This window comes from Perognathus longimembris, chromosome 5 (assembly GCF_023159225.1).
Source record: "Perognathus longimembris pacificus isolate PPM17 chromosome 5, ASM2315922v1, whole genome shotgun sequence".
In the NCBI taxonomy this organism is placed as follows: Eukaryota; Metazoa; Chordata; class Mammalia; order Rodentia; family Heteromyidae; genus Perognathus; species Perognathus longimembris.
In genome coordinates, this window is record NC_063165.1 from 49,095,443 (window position 1) to 49,115,553 (window position 20,111).

General features: G+C 44.3%; 1 protein-coding gene across 2 annotated transcripts in view; it reads right to left on the reverse strand.

The window, feature by feature from the left end:
• The window catches only part of Mylk (myosin light chain kinase), a 192,464-nt gene that overhangs the window by 124,068 nt on the left and 48,285 nt on the right, over positions 1 to 20,111 (reverse strand). The window contains exons 3-9 of one of the 2 annotated variants that reach the window (XM_048346780.1): positions 17,926 to 18,133; positions 7,290 to 7,338; positions 6,272 to 6,437; positions 5,156 to 5,321; positions 3,147 to 3,165; positions 1,442 to 1,971; positions 181 to 387 (exon numbers count right to left, since the gene is read on the reverse strand). In XM_048346780.1, the coding sequence (XP_048202737.1) occupies positions 181 to 387; positions 1,442 to 1,971; positions 3,147 to 3,165; positions 5,156 to 5,321; positions 6,272 to 6,437; positions 7,290 to 7,338; positions 17,926 to 18,133 (1,345 nt within the window). Of the gene's footprint in view, positions 1 to 180; positions 388 to 1,441; positions 1,972 to 3,146; positions 3,166 to 5,155; positions 5,322 to 6,271; positions 6,438 to 7,289; positions 7,339 to 16,105; positions 16,257 to 17,925; positions 18,134 to 20,111 lie in introns of those variants that run through there. The other variant, XM_048346781.1, reaches the window with a different exon arrangement.

Genomic DNA, 20,111 nt, shown 5'->3' on the forward strand with positions numbered 1-20,111 from the left:
AAATCCTGATTAAGAATCACTCACTGGTCATCAACTTTGGCCTTGGTTTGTGGGTTGGTTGATGTTTGTTGTGGACACAGGATACAGGGTGGTAGTTGCTGAGCTATCTGCAGCAAGAGAAGCACCCCACGAATGTCTCCCCACCCTGAGAATCTGTGACGATCTGAGTGATATACTCACTTTCCACTGAGAGGGTCCAGCTGCAGGACACCTGGCCTTGGCTATTGGAAGCTGTGCAGCTGTATTTCCCACTGTCCCTTGCCCGGGCTCTCAGTAGACAGAAGTAATAGAATCTACCATCTTCATAAATCTCAAGGACACTTGGTTGTTTCCTCACAGGATTGCCTTCCACAGCCCAGGTCACTTCAGGCTTTGGGACTCCTGAAACTGCAGGACCAGGTGAAGAGTGAAATTCTTTGGGGGAGCATAGGGTGGTTGTGGGATGGGGTGGAGAGGGTCCCACTAGGAGGGAGGTGCTCCAGGGAGGAGGGGCTCATTTCCCATCCCCATACCTGCCTCCTCGACCCAACCTACACACAGCAAATGTCCTATGACAGAGTCCAGGGGCAATGGGGTAGAGGAAGGTGAGGGTGACAGGCCAGGAAAAGGCAGGAAGAGACCTACTCTGCTTTGTGATGAGAGTGATGATGAGGCTTTTGCTTCATCTAGAGAGGCAAAAGTTAAGGTACAAGGTCATTGCTCCATCTTACAAGGAATAGCGAGTCACTGTTGGGTATTTCTATAGAATAAAGGACTTTTCCAGGCAATTTTTAGTTTGTTTTGTTTTGTTTTGATGATGGCTCTGGGACTTGAACTCAGGACCTGGGCAATGTCCCTGAACTTCTTTTGCTCAAGGCTACTGTTCTACCGCTTGAGTCAAGAGCCACTTCCAGCTTTTTTCCAGCTACCAAAAAATACGAGTTTCATAGACTTTTTGCCTGGGCTGGCTTTGAACTGTAATCTTCAGATTTCAGCGTTCTGAGTAGCTAGGATTACAGGCAACAGGCTTCTAAAGGCCTTTCTTTTTCTTTCTTTCTTCTTCTTCTTTTTTTTTAACTTGGAACTGGGGCTTGAACTCAAGGATTGAACACTCTGTTTTGCTCAAAGCTGGAACTCTACCACTTGAGTCACACCTCTATTTCCAGCTTTTTGCTGGTAAACTAGAGATAAGAGTCTCACAGATGTTTCTGCCTAGGCCAGTTTTGAATTGTGATTCTGAAATCTCAGTGTCCTGAGTAGCTACGGTTATAGGCATGAGCCACTGGCACCTGGCTTTTTGGACAGTTCTTCTTGAAAGGAAAACTGTGGGTGGTGGCTTCTTGGTGGGTCTAGTCTAAAGGACTGGGCATCTGGGACATGCAGACCAGCTGTGTGCTAAAGGAAGGGAGTGGCCACCAGTGGTCTATGTTTTGGGAACCAGTGACTAGTCAGTTCTACTCACCCTCACACTGGAACTTGACCACTTGACCTTCAGTGACTTCTTGGCTTTGGGGCTTGCTCTCAAATCTGGGGAACATTGAATCACTCTGGCTCTCCATGGAAATTTTCCTTGTAGCAATCTTGCTCGTCACTTCTGGGCTTCCCAGGCCAGAGTACCGGGTAGAGAGGGTGGTTGGCTGGAGGGCAGCTGGTCGCTTCCTCTCTTCAGGAGAGAAAGCCCCCAAGACTGGTGCTGTCTGTTCTGGCCGCACTTTTGTGGCTTGCAGCGTGATGGTGCTGGATGTCTTTTGTAGCATGGGGGCCTTCAGGATCTTTCTGAGTGAGTCCCCACAAGGTTCCATCCAGGACTCATGCAGGGGCTGTGGCTGGCTGTTTGTGGCCCAGGCTGTGGAGCCAGCTCGCTTGGGGCTTGAACAGTGCTTACTCCTGGCCGCAGTCTCCAGTGTGCCCAGTGTCTGCCCCTTGGACATTCCATTGGCCCCTTCCCTCTTGATGTCTGAATTGGAGGCCTTTGCTCCTTTTAAGAATGACCTATGTGGGTGAGGGGTTGGGAGGGGGAGGAGAAGGAGGGACAGAATGGTCATCTGGTTACTCCAACATTCCTCATCACAACAACAGAATGGTCATCTGGTTACTCCAACATTCCCCATCACAGCAGATTCCAGGGATCGCGACAGCCCACAGATGAGGGATGAGTAAGGGCAAACTATTTCTTTACAGCTTGCTCAGTGTCCCAAGCCAGAGCACCAGCAGTCAGCTGACCCAAGGCATAACACCAAGCCTCATGAATCTATACTTCTCTTCTCTCTAGGGTCCCTGAGTTCAAACCAGCCAACTGGTATCCTTGCCCATATAGTTCCTCCCTAAATCCTTTGACACAGAGCAACTGCGATCAATCTTTTAAAGACAGAAATCTAATTATGTCACTTGAAATGCAAGGATTTTCCAATGGCTTTCTACTCTATGAAGAATAAATCTGAGTATCATGAGATGCCCCTATGTGTGCTAGCTCCAGCTGCCTCTTGCCCCTCATAAGACACGGTCCTGCTGCTGCCCAGCAAGGTTCTTTGGGGGTCTTCACAGGCTACTTTTCATCTGATGATTTTACACGTGCTATTCTGTTTAGAACATGTTATCCATGAGGTTTTCTTCTCCTGCTAAAATTACCCTTTACAGGTCTTCTCTTACAAACATGAGCTGTCTGAAAAGGGTCCTCTACACTGTAATCCAAATTAGCATCTGTCATTCTTCCTCATGAAGGGATCCAAGTTGTAATTACATGTTGATTACAGTAGGCTATTGGCTCTGCTTGGATACTCAATGTCTATTCTCTGTCTCATACACAGGAAAGGAGGTTCCTCCTGACTATGGAGTGAAGTAGTGGGTGATGTTTGGCTTGGGGCATTTGTAAAGCACTCTTAAGCATGGTTCATTTGGGAAAATATTTTGAGGACACTGAGAAAGAAGATGGCATTGAGTATTCAAGAGTCTTCATGCCAATGACAACCCAGATACAGAGCCAGTTAGCATGTGATAACAGGAGAACAAAGCAAAGCATCTCAGATAAAACAACACCTCCCCCTCCTTAACAGTCAATTCTCCATTCCTATATGATGACTTGGAATCCAGAACTCTAGATTGCATCCTTCTTTCTGTAAAGGACATTTCAAGAGCGAAAAGGTATCAATCACAAAACCTAGACTTACCTACTGACATTGTCCAAACCTAAAATGGAAAAGAAGAAAAAGGCAATTAGTGGAATGTTCTATGCCAAGAGAAACAAATGATAATACATCTACCCTTTCCTTTATTACAGCCTTCATGTCCCTAGCACTTACTGGTCACGACTTTCCCTCACTCCCGCCTCACTGTTTCCAGCCTCCCTGGTGCTGGGCTTTGGTTAGCCTGAGAATCTCTCCCAAGCACTGGGTACTTTTCAAGCTTCTAGAGCTGTCTTCCCTGGCTTTCCAATAGTGGCCAGGCCCTGAGCATACAGACACAGTTCCTCTTCACAGAGGCAAAGAATATCAATGGAGGAACAGATGGACAAACAAGCCTATTAACAGAAACTGTCAGACTCACACACTTTAACTTACCTGTGGCTCTCAAAAACAGACCCCCTGGATGACATTATCCAAAAAGAAATGTATTCTTTACCTGACTTATGTAACTGTAGCCCCACTGTACATCACCTTTATAATAAAAACTTTTATTGATAAGGTGATGTACAGAGGGGTACAGCTACATAATAAGGTACTGAGTACATTTCTTTTCCCCTCCCTCACTTTTATTTCCCTTTCCTAGTTAAGATAAGCCTATATACAATATCCAGTGTACCAAAATCATATACAATAACCACAGGGAATAAAAACTTAAAAAAAACAGACCCTCCCCAATTAGTGCTCTTTTTTGACAAATATATTCTTTAAAAACATACAGGAAAAGATAAGCTTATTCCATTGTTCCAAGAGATAAGCATGTAATAGATTCTGTTCTTCGCTTCTTCTTTTTCAAATTTTATCATGAAAAATTTCGAAATATACAAAGTAGACAGAATGAAAGCTATCAGCAAGATTAAGGAAAGAGCAATGTTTTCTCACTCCTCTCTATTGCCTTCTGTCTTGTTTGTTTTTGAGAGTATAAAATAAATCTCAGCCAACAGTCATTTTGTCATTAAGTGTATTAGGAGTGAGAAGTTTTAAAGTTTAAGACTAGGGGGATAAGTAAAGGAAGAGTGGTTAAAGCTTAGTTCCACATGCCTGACTCAGGTTCCTGATCCACAGGGAGCTTCCAATGCAGGGGGGTTGCTTGTTTTAATGGTGTTCACTGGAATAGAAAATGCCTGCATGTACCACATACAGAACAAGTCGGGATTGCCTCATGAACCAGGACTCAAATTAGATGACTTTATGTACACACTATGTTCTAGGGTACAGTGGAAAAAGTTTCTTTCTGTATATTGTACAGTACAGGATGAAAATAGTACAGGGAATAAGGAGGGACAGTTCTTGAGAAAAGAAGGAGAAGCAAAAGAGAAAAATCATAGAAGGAAAAAGAGGAAGCAAGGAGTAGAAAGGGTGAATCAAGCCCAAGTTAATGTCTGTGACCAGTGAAATCTATGACCATTGGGTGTTGTGTCCAATGAAGTGATACCCAGTCCTTTCCCCATCTATGGCTCCAGCTTACCCAGGCTGGAACTATAAGCAAGAGAACTGAAAGGAGGGATTTGTTCAGAGAAAGTGGTAGGGCTGAGGCTAAAGTAAGGAAGAGTCAGGGATGGAGAAGAGGAGTGCTGACCTGTCCAGTCTTTTGAGAAGAAATGTGAGGTTCTGAGTAGGAAAAATTAAATTGAGAGAATATCTGATTTGAAGGACAGAGTAGGTGACATGTGAATTTTCGGCAGTAGTGATTATATAAGACTTTAGTAATGTCCATTCTTCTAACAGATACATTTTTTTTAAAGGTGAAGATCTACGTGGCATAGGGACACAGATGAAGGAGACAGCTGGCTTAGTTCCTAAAACCTTCCTCCAGGACTCACTATGTGCTACAGGCACACCCCCCTTTCTTGTTAAAGACCCCATCACTGGGGAAGGCTCAGGTATGAAAGTGTGCCGTGTGGGTACACACACAGATGTATAATGCATGAGCATACTCTAGCAGGGTCTGGACGCCTCTAGGAGGTGCCCCTCTGTACTAGTCCCTGGCCCTATACCTGGGATGGAGAGCTCTGCCGACATGGAGGCCTTCCCGGAGCTGTTTACCACCATGCACGTGTACACGCCCACATCATCCTGGGTGACATCATGGATCTCCAGGACTTGCACCCCATTCTTCTCAGACATAGATACTCGGGCACTTGGCTGCAATGGGGTGTTTTCCTGTGGATGTTAATGAGGGAGCTTGGTCACAGAAGTCTGCTGGGTTTCTGTCACTGTCATTCTGCCTCCTGGCAATCCTGTGAGGCAGACACTAGAGCCTGGGCACCCAGAGGACAATCTTGGGATCCTCCCAGCAGCTTGCCTTGAGGTCGATGCACCTAGTATGGAGTTGGGCCCAGCTTAGGACAGAAGCATGGCAACTATCTCAAAAAGACCCAAACTGTTTCAGAGGAAGAAACATAGGAAGGAATCTTAGATTCAGGATTTCTCTGCTATCCTTTTATTTATTTTTCCCTCAGGGTAAATTGAGAAGAATGAGAATGTAGGTAGAAATGTGCCCAATCACTCACTTTTTATTCAGGAGTTTTCTGTCTGAAAAACTTGCTCTTCCTTGGCCTTATTCCCTGCTCCATACATTTTTCACTGCTCTGTTCCACTCCCACCCCATCCTATCATCTTCTCCAACTGTCTTCACTTCACTCACCCCTGAATGATTTATCAAGCCTAGCACCTGGAGTGTCCCAACATTTTGAGATAGCTGCCATTATTTTTACCTTACAGATAAGGAAATAAATTTCCAAGAGTTTGTATTTTAGTCTAATATCATATCCTTGCACAAATTATGATCCAGAGACCTGTGGCCTGAAAACAAGTGCCCTAACTTCAAATTCTACTCTCTTGAGATGTTTGACTCAAGAGTTTTACATCGATTAGTGAGTGTGAGTCTTACAGGAACACTGTGGTCTGAGGAGCAGAGGGAAAGTATACAAATAAGAACAAGCAAGCAAGAACAAACATTGCTATCAAACCAACAGAGAACCCTTGAGAATGACCTAGGGTTGGAACACAAAGAACTGATAGGAGACAGACTCCCTCTTGTCCAAGGGTCTAACCCTGAAATCTTGGGGTTTCCTAGCCTGGATCAGAATCAGAATAGACAAAAACCTTACCTTGAGCCAGGTGACCTGTGGTGGGGGTCGGCCAGTGATCTTGCAAGAGAATCTCCCCATCTGTCCTTCTTTGACCACTGCTCGGCCCAGTTTTGTTGCAAACTTTGGTGGGCACTCACCCCAGATGCTAGGACGAGTTTCCATGGCTGGTGCTGAAAACCTGTTCCTGGGAAGAAATCAGCAGAGAAGTCTAAACAAGGCAGCAATTCAGTCTCCTCCCTTGACCCACCCAAGTCACTTCAGTCATGGTCAGAAACCAGTCAAAGGTGGCATTACCAACTCTAAGCCTAATACATTTTCTCCTGACCCTCTGAAAAACTCTGTGGTACCAGACTTTTTACCTCCGGGGCACACAGTCATACTTCATTTACTAGGTACCTTTGTAGTTAGGAATACCGGAGTTCTACTGGGCTCTGGCCTACCCACAGAGCCTAGGTTTTGGCCCACAGAGCATGAGCCCAAGTGTTTCCTGCAGCCTCCAGCACTGACTCATGGAAGCCTCCTACAAGATTCTCCACATTCTTTCTTGCCCATCTGCTGGCTAGATGCAAAGGCCTCAAGAGATAAAGTTACCCCACAGAGGAAGCTTGAGCTGCTGGAAGAGAACACGGAAGGCACTCGCCTGCCCAAGAACACTTGCAAATTCTCCTTCACTGAGAAGTCAACTCCCTGGGTGAAGCTACTGCAGTTGGGGCTTGTCTGTTATAGCAGCTACTGTCACTTGCCTTTTCTAGATCTGCTCATATACATCTTCTAGCCATTGCCTCGACAGTTCACAGTCTCTGTAGGCAATAGCCAGGTCTCCTATTAAATTTAGCAGCTGAGCCAAGGGGTTACCTGCAGAACTGTCAGGTCAGCAGGCAACATGGGCATGACCCATCCCACCTCTCTAGCCTCTCACTCTTTAGCTATTACAACCAAGATGCTGATGAAGGCTCCCTCCCTACACCTCTCCTGGTCAAGACAGTAGGCAAAGCCAATCCATTCCTGATTCTGGCTTGAACATTGCCGGACTTACCCCAAGGTTTTGGAAACAACAGGATGACCATACTTCTTCAGAGGACTCCCTGCAAGCATGAAACAGAAATAAGGCTGAAGAGTGAGGTGTGAGCCATTAATGTAGAATACAGAGAGAAGATTCAACAGAAGATTCAACACCAAGGCAAGGGGACAATGGTGGTAATGACTACACATGATAAGCATGTGCTGAGTCACTATGGATACTATGACCAGGCACTTTATGCATATTATGTTGTGAATTTCTTGCAATAATCCAGTAAGACTGTCACTACACCACTCTTTCTTTCTTTCTTTCTTTCTTTCTTTCTTTCTTTCTTTCTTTCTTTCTTTCTTTCTTTCTTTCTTTCATGAGTGGGAAGAATGAGATCCAGGCAAATTAAATCATGCATGCAAGGTCAAAGCTAGGAACAGAGTAATGGGTTGACTGGATTCTAGAAAGCTTAAGCATTCTGCTGGGTTGTGAGGTGTCACACCAGATCTGCCAATGTGGGTATTACCTGTGGTGGCCGAGAAGCTCTCCAGAACACCATCCAGTTCAAGGGAGGAGGACGAGAAGGAGAGAGAAAGAGAGAGAGAGAGAGAGAGAGAGAGAGAGAGAGAGAGAGAGAGTGAGAGAGCATGAGGGAGGGAAGGAGGGAGAGAAGGAAGAAAGGAGGGAGATGCCTGTATATTATTCTCACCGCATCTATTCATGACAGGTTCAACCATGGAACCAGCACTTCCCCAAGTCTGCGGTGCTGCCTTGCCTGGTACCTCTGAGTCCTAGGCAAAGTCCTGCTATGCTTGGCACTGCCAGTCCTAGGGAAGAAGTTCCCATACCAGATGCTGCCCATCCTGGGTAAGATGCTGACCATGCTGGGCAGGAAGTAATTAAACAGCAAATCCAGAAAGGTCAGTGGCCTTGTATCCAGCTGCAATTGGGGAGGGAGAATTTGTGATATGACCAGGAGTGGTTTCCCCTTGTTTTTTGTTTTAAACATGAAGAAGATGAAGAGAACATGGAAGAGGAGATGTTTTTGAGTGAGTGGTCACCCTAGAAGTTGTTTGGCACAAGCAAGGAATGTGTGTAAGATGTCACCCAAGGTGGGCAGGGAAGGGAAGAGTCATGCTCAGATATGGCAGACTTGCTAGGTGTTAACCGGAAAGGGTGGGCTTCTTATGTTCTCACATCAATCCCATTTATATGACTGCATAGGAGCACAGAATGGAAGAGGAAGATCACAGCTGAGCATTTCCTTCAGCCACATCCAGTTTAACTTTGTACCAGATCCTTTGGGAGAAATGATTAATGATAAACACTTAAATCACATTTAAGTTGTGGCTGGTGATTACTACACAGCATTTCTGTTTAATGTCACCACTTAGTGAGCCAAGTCTTGTTTCCTTCCATAAGGAAGGCTTGGTTCTTGTCATTCAAAATCTCTGTTAAAGAAAGGTTCTTGCTCTAGAAAGACCTAAATGATGTGGCCAGTCAAAATGCTGGACCCGCACACACTGCTGAGGAAGTAAGGAAGTCCAATCTTCCTGAAAGAATCAGAGCAAGTAAATATCATAAACTGGAAGGATTTTCTTCTCTCCAACCAACACCCTGCTTCCTATGACTCTGAAGAAGGGAGACCATGCTAAAAAGAGAAAAGAACATTAGTAGAGCAGTGCATTTTGGTCCTAGTTTTAATGTTAAAAACTAGGAATAATACAGATATCACACAATAGAGGAATAAGTGGTTAAGTAGAATGTACAACTACACTTCACTCTGCCATTAAATTACATTTAAAAACAGATGAAACAAAGCCCAGAGCCAGTAGCTCATGCCTATAATCCTAGTTGCTCAGGAGGCTGAGATTTGAGGATTGAGGCTCAAGACCAGCATAGGCAGACAAATTTGAAGGGCTTTTATCTCTGATGAGCCAGCAAAAAATGAGATGTTACTCAAGTGGTAGAGAACCAGCCTTGGCACTGGAAAAAGCCAAACAAGAGCATGAGGCCCTGAGCTCAAACCCCAGTACCAGCACTAGATAGATAGATAGATAGATAGATAGATAGATAGATAGATAGATGAAATGGATCCAGGCACTAGTTGCTCATATCTGCAATTCTAGTTACTTAGGAGGCTGAGATCTGAGGATTGCGGCTTGAAGCCAACCTAAGCAAGAGTGTTCATGTGAGTCTTCAATTAACTTCCGAGAAAAGTTGGAAGTAGAGCTATGGCTCAAGTGGTGGAGCATTATTAGCCTTGAGCAAATAGCTCAGGGACAATGTTCAAGCCCTGAGTTCAAGCCCCAGGACCAGAACAAAACAGAGAGAGAGAGAGAGAGAAAGAGAGAGAGAGAGAGAGAGAGAGAGAGAATGCTGAGGCCAAGTGTAGACCTATTGAGGCCTTGGGTTTGACCCCCTGCACTGCAAATTTTTCAAGAAATAGATGAAACATACAGAAGTAAGTTAAAGTTAAAATCTTATTTGCTGCCCAGAGCACTGCACATAGGCTAGAATCCTTGCACCTCCATGGAACTCCAACTTGACCACTACCTTGCCCAACCCAACAGCTGATCTTCTGTCCTGTCTCACTCCAAAGGCCAGTAGCACTTTACATGGGGCAGCCTTTCCAGGTGCTTTCTTTCTCACATAGGTGCTCCTGCATTTACCTAACTGCTCTTCTCTCCCGCCTCCTCCCCATGAAGCCCCTGTGTGCCGAGTGGACCCCTTCCCAGTTCTACCTACTCTGGCCCAGGAGGTCTCAGGCAGTCCTTCACCTTTGAACACCAGAATAGGCTGGTGACCCCACGCCATATCCTCACCCAGAATTTCTATTCTCACATCAGATACGTCCAGAAAAGCCCCAGAACATTGTACATATTCAAAGCTTCAGCAAATCAATGAATTTTATGAAGAAAAAAAAGAGAGGTGTATCCATATGATTTAGGAAAGTTGTTAGATACCACATGTTATTAATAGTGGTTGTCGACAGGTGGTAAGACTCTCAGTTATTTTATTCAGGTGTATTTTCTAAAACTTATAAGTACAGTAGTTGAGAAAAAATGAAGCAAAACACAATCTAGTAACAAAAAAAGAGAGAAGTAGAGAAAGTAACATGTGCCATTCAAGCCATAGGGTAGACGTGGCTTCTTCTGCATGCTCTAACAGCTTGGTTCACACACTCAGTCACTAGTGCTCTTACCTATCATACAACTCCCTGCACTTACAATGCTGCTGCATAGCTAATATCATTTTAGAGATTTGATAAGAATCAGATTGATGAACTGATGAATAATCAAAATGTGGATCCATAACAATGAACTACTACTCAGTTATAGAAAGGAACCAAATACTAACTAATCAATGCTATAATCTCGGTAAACTCTGAAAAAGTTCACCAAGGAGCCAGGGATTGGTGGCTCAGTTCCGTAGCCATAGCTAATTGGGAGGCTGAGATTGGGAAGACTGTGAGTTGAGGCCAGCCTAGGTAGAAAAGTTCACAAGATCTCTTCTCAATGGAGAATTAGACATGGTGGTACATGCCAATATCTACCTGCCACAGGAAGCCTCACTGACTCAGATTGTATTCAGGCAGGAAGTAAGACCTTATCTCAAAATACCCAGCAAAAATCAGGGCTGAAGGCATGGCTCAGTGGCAAAAATACCTGTCAAATAAGCTTGAGGCCCTGGGTTTCAAACTCCAGTACTGTTAAAAAAAAGCTCAATAGGGCTGGGGATATAGCCTAGTGGCAAGAGTGCCTGCCTCGGATACACGAGCCCCTAGGTTCGATTCCCCAGCACCACATATACAGAAAACGGCCAGAAGCGGCGCTGTGGCTCAAGTGGCAGAGTGCTAGCCTTGAGCGGGAAGAAGCCAGGGACGGTGCTCTGGCCCTGAGTCCAAGGCCCAGGACTGGCCAAAAAAAAAAAAAAAAAAAAAGCTCAATAAGTGAAGGAAGCTAGTCACAAATGTCCACATCTTGTTTAAATATATTATAGGAAATGTCCAGAACAAGCAAATCCATGGAGAGAGGAGGTGGCAATAGTTTCCAGGGCTTAGGTGAATAGGCAACAGGGAGAGCAAATTCAGCAGGTATGAAAAAGTTGTAGAACTAGATAGTGGTAATCCTTGAACAATATTGTGAATGACTTCATGACTCTAAACTGTACACCTTACAGTGGTTACAAACTGTAGTTGTAGTAGCACAAGGCTGTAGTCCCAGCACTTAGGAGAATGTGGCAGGAGGGTTGTGAGTCCCAGGTCAGCCCTGGCTATGTAGTGAATTCCAGATCAGACTAGGGTACATAATGAAACCCTCACTCAAAAAACAAAACAAAACAAAACAAAAAAAACAAAGCCTAAAGATTCTTTTTTAAGTAAAGATGGTAATTTTGGGGCATTTTGTTACTCCAATAAAGAGTATTTTTGAAATTCTTGGGAATGGAACATCTTAATCCAAAAGCAAAAATTCTTTATAAAATAAAACAAAAGCAATAATACTGCCTTTCCTCATGGAGTAGCAAAGAATGCTGGTTCCCAGTGATATGGCAGGGGTTTCCCATGTCAGAGCAAGAGCAACTGGGGGTGTGATTCAAAGGCAATGCATATGTAGCAGGTCAGCATGGAACTGAAGAGTGCTCACTTTATTTAGTGTGAGTTACATCAGAGCTTACATCCAAACAAAGAGAATTTAGGCTAAGATAAACTGACAGAGCCTATTTATAGGAAAAAGATTTTAAGTTGCAATTTGTCAGATAAGACAAAAGTAATTTTGCAAAAGTATGAAAATCTGGCAGAACAGTAAGCCTTTGCCAAAAAAATAAATGAAAGAAGAACTCAGGTAAGAAGCCAAAATAAAAGCGATTAAGAGAACTGGAGACTTCGGGATTGATTTGGCCAGAAAAAGAAAAGACAAAGATGTAGCAGGTATTTAAATATTCAACCTCAGATTTTCAAGGATGAAGTAAAGAATGCTGGCAGACTTTAGGAATGAAAAGTTCAACAGACAAGGGGATAAAACTAAAACATGGCACCTTTTTGTTTTTGGTCAAAGGACACAGCAAGACTGAATGAAACAGGACACACTGCTCAAAAGTGAGTTATATGATTGAGACTACAAGCAGAACTACTCCTCAAAAGGTCTGGTTAAAGCCAGGCACCAGTGGCTCATGCAGGTAATACTAGCTAGTCATGAGACTGAGATCTGAAAATCATAGTTCAAAGCCAGACTGGGCAGGAAAGTCTGTGTGACTCATATCTCCAATTAACCACCAAAAAGCCGGAAGTGGATCTGTGGCTCAAGTGGAAGAGCACCAAAAAAATCTTAAGGACAGCACATAGGCCCTGAGCTCAAGCCCCAGGATCAGGATGTGTTGTGCGTGCACAGACACACACACAGACAGGGTGGTGATATAATTTATCATGAAAACAGTGACTCTCAACACAAAGAGACATAATTAATTAGGCCAGGACAAAAGGACTATACTTGACTCTCCCAGGCAAACCAGTGAGCTGTCATCGCCCTAGTTGAGCCAACTTCAAAGTGTTTCCTAAGGATTGTTCAAAATAGTGGTTTTGTATTCTACCAGAACAAACGTCCAGTTTTTATGACACTTAGTCATGTCTCTGTGTCATTCTCAGTTGGAGTTCACTGCTAGTCACCCATGCACATGGTTTCAAGAAGAAAATAAATGTGAAGCCTTAAAATATTAAAAAGACAGAGAGAGTCTGTATGTAGCAGTTCAAGCATGACTACTTCAGTATGGGACCTCTCAGACACACTAGAAGACAATAAGATGGTTAGATGTTTGCATCAATTCCTAACACATGCTTGGATTTAGAAATGAATGATAATGGTCATACCATATAAATCATAAACAAAAGAGCACAGGCTGGATAAGAGAATAAAAATAATGGTAGAATAAATAGCAGAGACGATCCCTTTTAAAGGAAGCCAGATGCTAGTGGCTTACTCCCTAGCTACGTAGGAGGCTAAAATCTAAGGATTATGCTTTGAAGCTAGCCCAGGCAAGAAAGTCTGTAAGACTCTTATCTCCAGCTAACCAGCAAAAGCCATAAGTGGAGCTGTGTCAAGCGGTATAGAGTGCCGGCCTTAAGCAAAAAGCTAAGGGACAGTGCTCAGGGCATGAATTCAAGCCTAGTAGAAGGGGGAAAAAAAGAATGAAAGAAACAACATTAAAAGAAAACATGGAAAAGCAAGTTAGAGACCACCAAAATGTAGAAAGTTTTTTGTTTTGTTTTGTTTTGAGGATGAGGAGGCTGGTGTGACCTCCATCTTTGCTTTTATGAGACTTACAACCTAGTGGAGCAAGAAAAAATTAAGACAAATAATTGCAACATAAACACCAATAAGTTTGGAATAAAAACTGGGAAGAGGTAAGTGCTTTGGGGTAGCATATAACTTAGCCCCCTTGGGGTGCTGAGGAAGGAAGGACCTGCCCAAGGCAGTGATGAAGTTGAAGCCAGAGGAGGAGCAGAATATCCAAGTCAAAAGGGAATAGGAACACAAGCCACTGCTCTCAGAGAGAAAGGGTTCTGCATCCTGAGAGAACTAGAGAGTCTGGGCCTTCAGAAGTCAGTAGGCAAAGAGGACTGGAGAAGTAAAGAGTAGGGCATTGCATAAGATTGTAAGCGGGGCTGGGGATATGGCCTAGTGGCAAGAGTGCCTGCCTCATATACATGAGGCCCTGGGTTCGATTCCCCAGCACCACATATACAGAAAATGGCCAGAAGTGGTGCTGTGGCTCAAGTGGCAGAGTGCTAGCCTTGAGCAAAAAGAAGCCAGGGACAGTGCTCAGGCCCAGAGTCCAAGCCCCAGGACTGGCCAAAAAAAAAAGATTGTAAGCTTTAATTCAAAGGCAACAATAGTAAACCATTAGAGGAATCAAATGGAGGGAATGAAAAAATATGGTGTGCATTTTATAAAGATATTTTCAATAGCACTGGGGGCATGAGTAGAAGTGGAGACCAGCTGGAACTTCGCTTAGATAATGATGATGTCTACCAAGACTGGCATGGGGGGATGGAAGGCATTGACAAAAGAGAACTGTGTAGTTAGTTATTGGCAAACAAGCCTCTGGTGACATCTAGTGTATAGGAGGGGAAAAGAACATTTGGGATGACTAAGGTTTCTCCACTTCCTAGCTGTTTTTGTTTTTTGTTTTTTGGTAGTACTGGGATTTGAACTCAGAGCATCAAGCTTGCTAGGCAAATGCTCTACCCTTTGAACTATATCCCAGACCATTTTGCTCATGTTATATATCTCAAGCGGGCCTTTAGCCAAACTAGGTAGTTCTCAAATTTTAGAATTTCCTGTCTCAGCTTCCTGAGTGCAAGGACTATAGATATTAAATACCACACTCAAGTGTAGGCTTAATCTCCACCAACTTGTAATAGACTCTCTTTGCTAGTCCATGTGTAGTCCCGTGGGGCTGGCTGTAACTGCAGCCTCTCAGATCTGGCTCTAGACCTGTGTAATTCGCATCTCTATTAGCAAGATTCTCTAGGTGAAGCATGCACATGCATGTGGACTTACCAACCCTGTAACATGGCTGGGATCCACTGAGGTCCAGATCTGCTCTGGGCCTGCAGTTTGCCTTTCCCTAAGCTCCTAAGCATAGGTCTTTAAAGTTAGCCCTCTACCACCTCTTATTGATGTAAATGACTCTCTGGTCCCTTGAATGCCCAGAACCTTCTCTGTCTCCTGCTATGTATGAGGACATCCACCATTGGGACACGTTCCTAATTTCCCCCCTACACTGAAGGCTCACTATGTGAGTGCAACGGTCTAGGGTTGCTCACCATCTAGAAAATCCATGTGGGTTTTTCTCTCTCTATTTTCTCCCATAGGTAGCCTGTTTATCCCTATTTAAATGGAAGTTTCTAGAAATGCATTGCATAAATCAGTGGACATTAGCCAAATGTTACTGAACACTTAAAATATAGCTAGTATAAACTGAAATGTGATTTCTGGGTAAAATACATTCTTGATACTGAAGAATGTCAAGAACTGTATTACTAACATTTACATAACATGGATTCACAGAAATGATATTTTGGATAAACTTGAAAATAAAATATTTCATTAAAATTAATTTCATCTAACTTTTAAACTGGGGCTACTGGCAAGTTTCAGATTGCTCATGTAGCTCACATCATCTCTGTATTGGATAGATTGGCTCAGAAGTATTCATTTTCCCACAGTTAGAAATCAACAGGGCTATAATTCAACCCAACGCCATTTGACCTGTGGCACATCACTGTTTCCTAAACTTGATCACTAGAGGGTTAAAAGGCAACATTTGAATTATACCCTTAATTCCAGGACCTCTTCTCTTTCCAAAAGGAAACAGCACAAATAGGAAACACAGCACAGATGGTAGGCAGGAAGACAGGTGGGCTGTGATAGGCTGTGCTAGCCTGGTGCAACCAACAACTGGGCCAGACTAAGAGGGACAAGAGTGGAGTCTTCCGGGCTTGTGATCCTTTGGGGTGGCTGCAAAGCACATATAAGCAAATCACAGGCCTCTGATGCAGGGGCAGAAGGCACACAGGACGCCAATCAAAGAGGCTGTAGCCATGAGGCCATGAAGCCATTCTCTATCTCCTCCTGTTAGAAGGTCTGAGTCCATCTGCCCCAAGTAAAACCAAATGAAAGAATAGGGCCAGGGTCACGAGCCCAAGTTTTCTCTCATTTCTATGTAACTTTCCTACTCCACTGCTTTCCTTGCTAGGATCTACTGAACATCGCCCCACTTGTATGAGACAACAAATCCAATTACCTGAACAATGGGAGTTGAGGAAAAAATTTTCATCTTACCTAGAATTTACATAACTCCCTTGCATGCTGAATGTACTTGTCTTTCTTACCATGGATCATAGAGGGTAAGGGCTGACCCAGGCTGCGGAGACTGTGGAGTTCACACCCTTGTTCTGCAGAGGTTTCATGTCATATCATACTGGCAAAAGTTGGAAACAGGACTTTGGATTTTGACTACCAACTCAGCATTCTTTCTATTCCCAGCCCCAAATGTGGATTCATTAAAGGGGACAGAGTGCTTTCTGTTTGTGGACCTCACCTCACACTTAAGGCATAAAAAATAAATGAGTAAAATGGGATAGCACAGAACCAGAATGGCAGCCATGAGGCCCATCCTGAGAATGGCCAGGGGCCACTTTCTAAAGCCCTAGCCATAGGCACTTGAAGGTCATGAAAATGACCTACCAGTTAAAGAATTTAAGGAAAGCATTCAAACTATGTACACTGCTATGTAAAACAGTCTATTTGCTCTCCAGTGACTCCAGCTTGGTTGGGGGGGGGGCAAGGTAAAGAGTGGCCATTGGCTCAAGTGCACCTCGCCCCTTCTGGGCCTTTCTCTAGCTACCTTCACATGCACAGCCCTCACACACAGCATGCCTTGAAAACTACCTAGAGCAGATAGTCTTCTGAAAGAGAGAAAATTGTGTTTTGCCCTCTGGTTTGTAAGCTCTTACAGAAAGGCCTGGAATGGTAGAGGGAACCTCATCCTACTTCTGGGAGGCTGGCAGACCACCCTGCCTTTCCATATGTTAGTCCCCTGAACATCAGTCAGTGGCCTGGTCTAGAATGGTTTTCCATGTCTGAATGATCTATCAGTGGCATAAAACCAGTTGTACTTAGTGTCAGATGTTTCTCCTAGTTTTAAGTGTCGAGGAGGAAAATAGACAATAATTAATCCATGTTAACATATTGGTATGTTTCTCTCCTGTATATTGTTACAATTTTTTCCCCATTACCTGGAGTTCATTTTGATAAACATTATTTTAAATGATCAAATGCACATAGGCATTGCACCTTTGTGTTGGTCTCCAGAGAGTATCCTCCTTTGGTCTCACTGTGTGTGAATGCCTAGAGTCCTGTATAATTTCTCATGTCCCCATTACACAGTATGGTGCATGTACTATCTCATGATGATGCTAAGATGATAATGTTGTTCATTCCCTGAATATTCAGTATGGACCAGGGTAGGGAGTGTGCTGGGTACTCTACATATGACTGTGGACAGGATGATGCCCCATCAGCCCCACAGCTCCTGTGGAATGGGGATAGACGGGGATGGCACAGGGTGAGAATGAAAGGCTCTAGAAGAATGAGTGACAGGGTAAGATGACAGTCACGGGCTGGGGTAGTCAGAACAGAGTCTCTGAGAAGGGAAAATTTGAGAAAAGGCTAGGAGGATGTGAGGATGCGTTAGGTAAATGGCAGCAGGAGGAGCATTAGACAGGGCATACCAGGGTGAAATCTCAGGAAGGCCTTTTTGAGGAGGAGCAAGGGGCCTGTGTGAAAATGCTGGGTGAGCAGGTAAGGAGGGGTGGGACACAGTCTGTCAGATGTGGCAGGACTTAGTAAGCCACCATAAATGTCCACACTTAGTCTTCACGTTGTAGAAGCTACAGGAAGGTTCAAGGGGAAAGGAGTAATTCTGAGTTTGACAAAGTGTCCTCTGGGTTATCTCTCTTGTCCAGTGATTCAACTCCAATGATACTGGATGTCCTGAGTCCAGGCCTGGGGTGTGCTTTCCATTGCAAGTCAAGACAGAGATGAAAGGCCTGTGAAAGGGACTATCAGCTCCCACCAAGGCTCTGCCTCCTGGGACTCACCTTCCACTGTCAGCTCCACTGTCACCTGGCGGGCACCACTGCCATTGCTAGCTTCACAGGTGTACTTTCCTTTGTCCTCCTCGCAGACAGCATGGATCACAAGGCTGAAAATCCCTCGGATGCCGCAGTCCAACAGGAAGCGGCCCCGGCTGGTGATAGGTTGCCCATTTCTGTGCCAGGTTATTTGGGGTTCTGGGTAACCCCGGACCTTCAAGAAAAAGAAGAAAGGGTAAGAGCTTCTATTTCATGAGCATTCTCACCACGTTCCTGTATGGTTCTGAATGCTTGACACAAACAGACTCATTTCATCCTTCAAGCAATCCTCCCAGGTCTATGCCACATTTGTTCCTATTTTACAGATGAAGAAATTGAGGTACAGAGATTTTGGGTAACTTCCTAAAATCTATCAGGTAGAAGATGAAGAAATCAAACAAACTCTAGCCCTTTGTTCTCTAGTTGTTTTTCAGGCAGAGCCTTTTATGTATGTCCTGGCCTGTCTCAGATCAAAATTCTTCCTATGGTCACCCACATTGATGGGATCACAGGCATTTGCCATCACTCAGTTTATTTGTTGAGATAGAGCTTTGATAACTTTTTACTCAGGCTGGCCTCCAACCATGACTCTTCAGATCTCCACCTCCTGAGTAGCTGGTATTATAGGTGAGACCAATACATGGGCCCAATTATGTCATCTTGTGGCCTTCTGTTGGCAAAGGGACTTCAGATAAGTACTAACTTCTTAAGTTAAGTCATTCTTTATATTTTTGATGCCAATCCTTTTTTTTCTCCAAGTCCTAGGGCTTGAACTCAGGGCTTGGGCACTGTCCCTGAGCTTCTTTTGCTCAAGGCTAGCACTCTACCACTTGAGCATTTGAACCACAGCGTCACTTCCGTTTTTTTCTGTTTATGTGGTACTGAGGAATAGAACTCAGGGTTTCATGCATGCTAGGCAAGCCCTCTATCACTAAGCCACATTCCCAGCCTCTTTATATTTTCAAGAAAGGAAATAATTTCCTTTTGTGTGTGTGTGTGTTTTTTTTTTTTTTTGCCAGTCCTGGGGCTTGAACTCAGGGCCTGGCGCTGTCCCTGGCTTCTTTTTGCTCAAGGCTAGCACTCTACCTCTTGAGCCACAGCTCCACTTCTGGATTTTTGTTTATGTGGTGCTGAGGAATCGAACCCAGGGCTTTGTGCATGCTAGGCAAGCACTCTATCACTAAGCCATATTCCCAGCTCAAGGAAATCCTTTCCTATAGAACAAAGACCTTTGGGAGGGAGGCTGGTCATATAGTGAATCTGAAAATCACCCTTATCTTCTCTTGCACCTCCCTCACTTTATTTGATACTAGTCTTATAGCGTGAGGATTTTTGCTCAAGGCTAGTGCTTTACCATTTGAACCACGGCTCCATTTCTGGCTTTTTTTTTAGTGGTTAATTGGTGATTAGATTATCACAGACTTTCCTGCCTATGCTTGCTTGCTTGAACCGTGATCCTCAGATCTTAGGCCTCCCAAGTAGCTAGGATTACAGGCACCAGTGATGGGTTCTTGCACTGTCTTAGGCAGGGCTGGCCCACCCTCTCTTCCAGAGCTGATCCCAGGCCTCCTGTGAAGCTTCAGAGAGAAGGGGTGCCAGCACTGCAACCAAGAGGAGATAAATCATTAATGGCACCCAAAGCTTCCCAACATTCCAGTATCAAGCACGCTGGCCCCCCGCAGAAGGCTGGCCGCGCGCCCACTGGGCCCTGAGGTATCAATGATTAACTGGGGACATTGCCAGCATTCCAGACCTCAGGGACACGATCCCTCAGTGTTTTTCTCCTTTCTCCTCCCTGTCTTCATATAACCCAAAGTTATCTCTGAAATGTCCTATTAAATGATACTCTAGAAGTTTTACATGTGCTGAAACTGGCATCATGTAAGAAAGTTGCAGCTTTCAAGTGATACTTTTATAGCCCTTGAATCTGAAAACAAAGGCAGGAATTCTGTGACCTTGCTCAGTTCCAAGGTCTGAATGATTTGCAATGTCTACACTTGTCCTCTCAGTATGGGAAAAAGTTGTTCAAGTACCCCCTAACATCATCTAAAAACTTCAAGTGTGCCCCTTCTCATCCGCCCATTGTGAGGGATTCCTGAGTATCACATCCTATCCCCTGGAGGACGTGGGAGTTCGGGGGGAAGGATTTATCT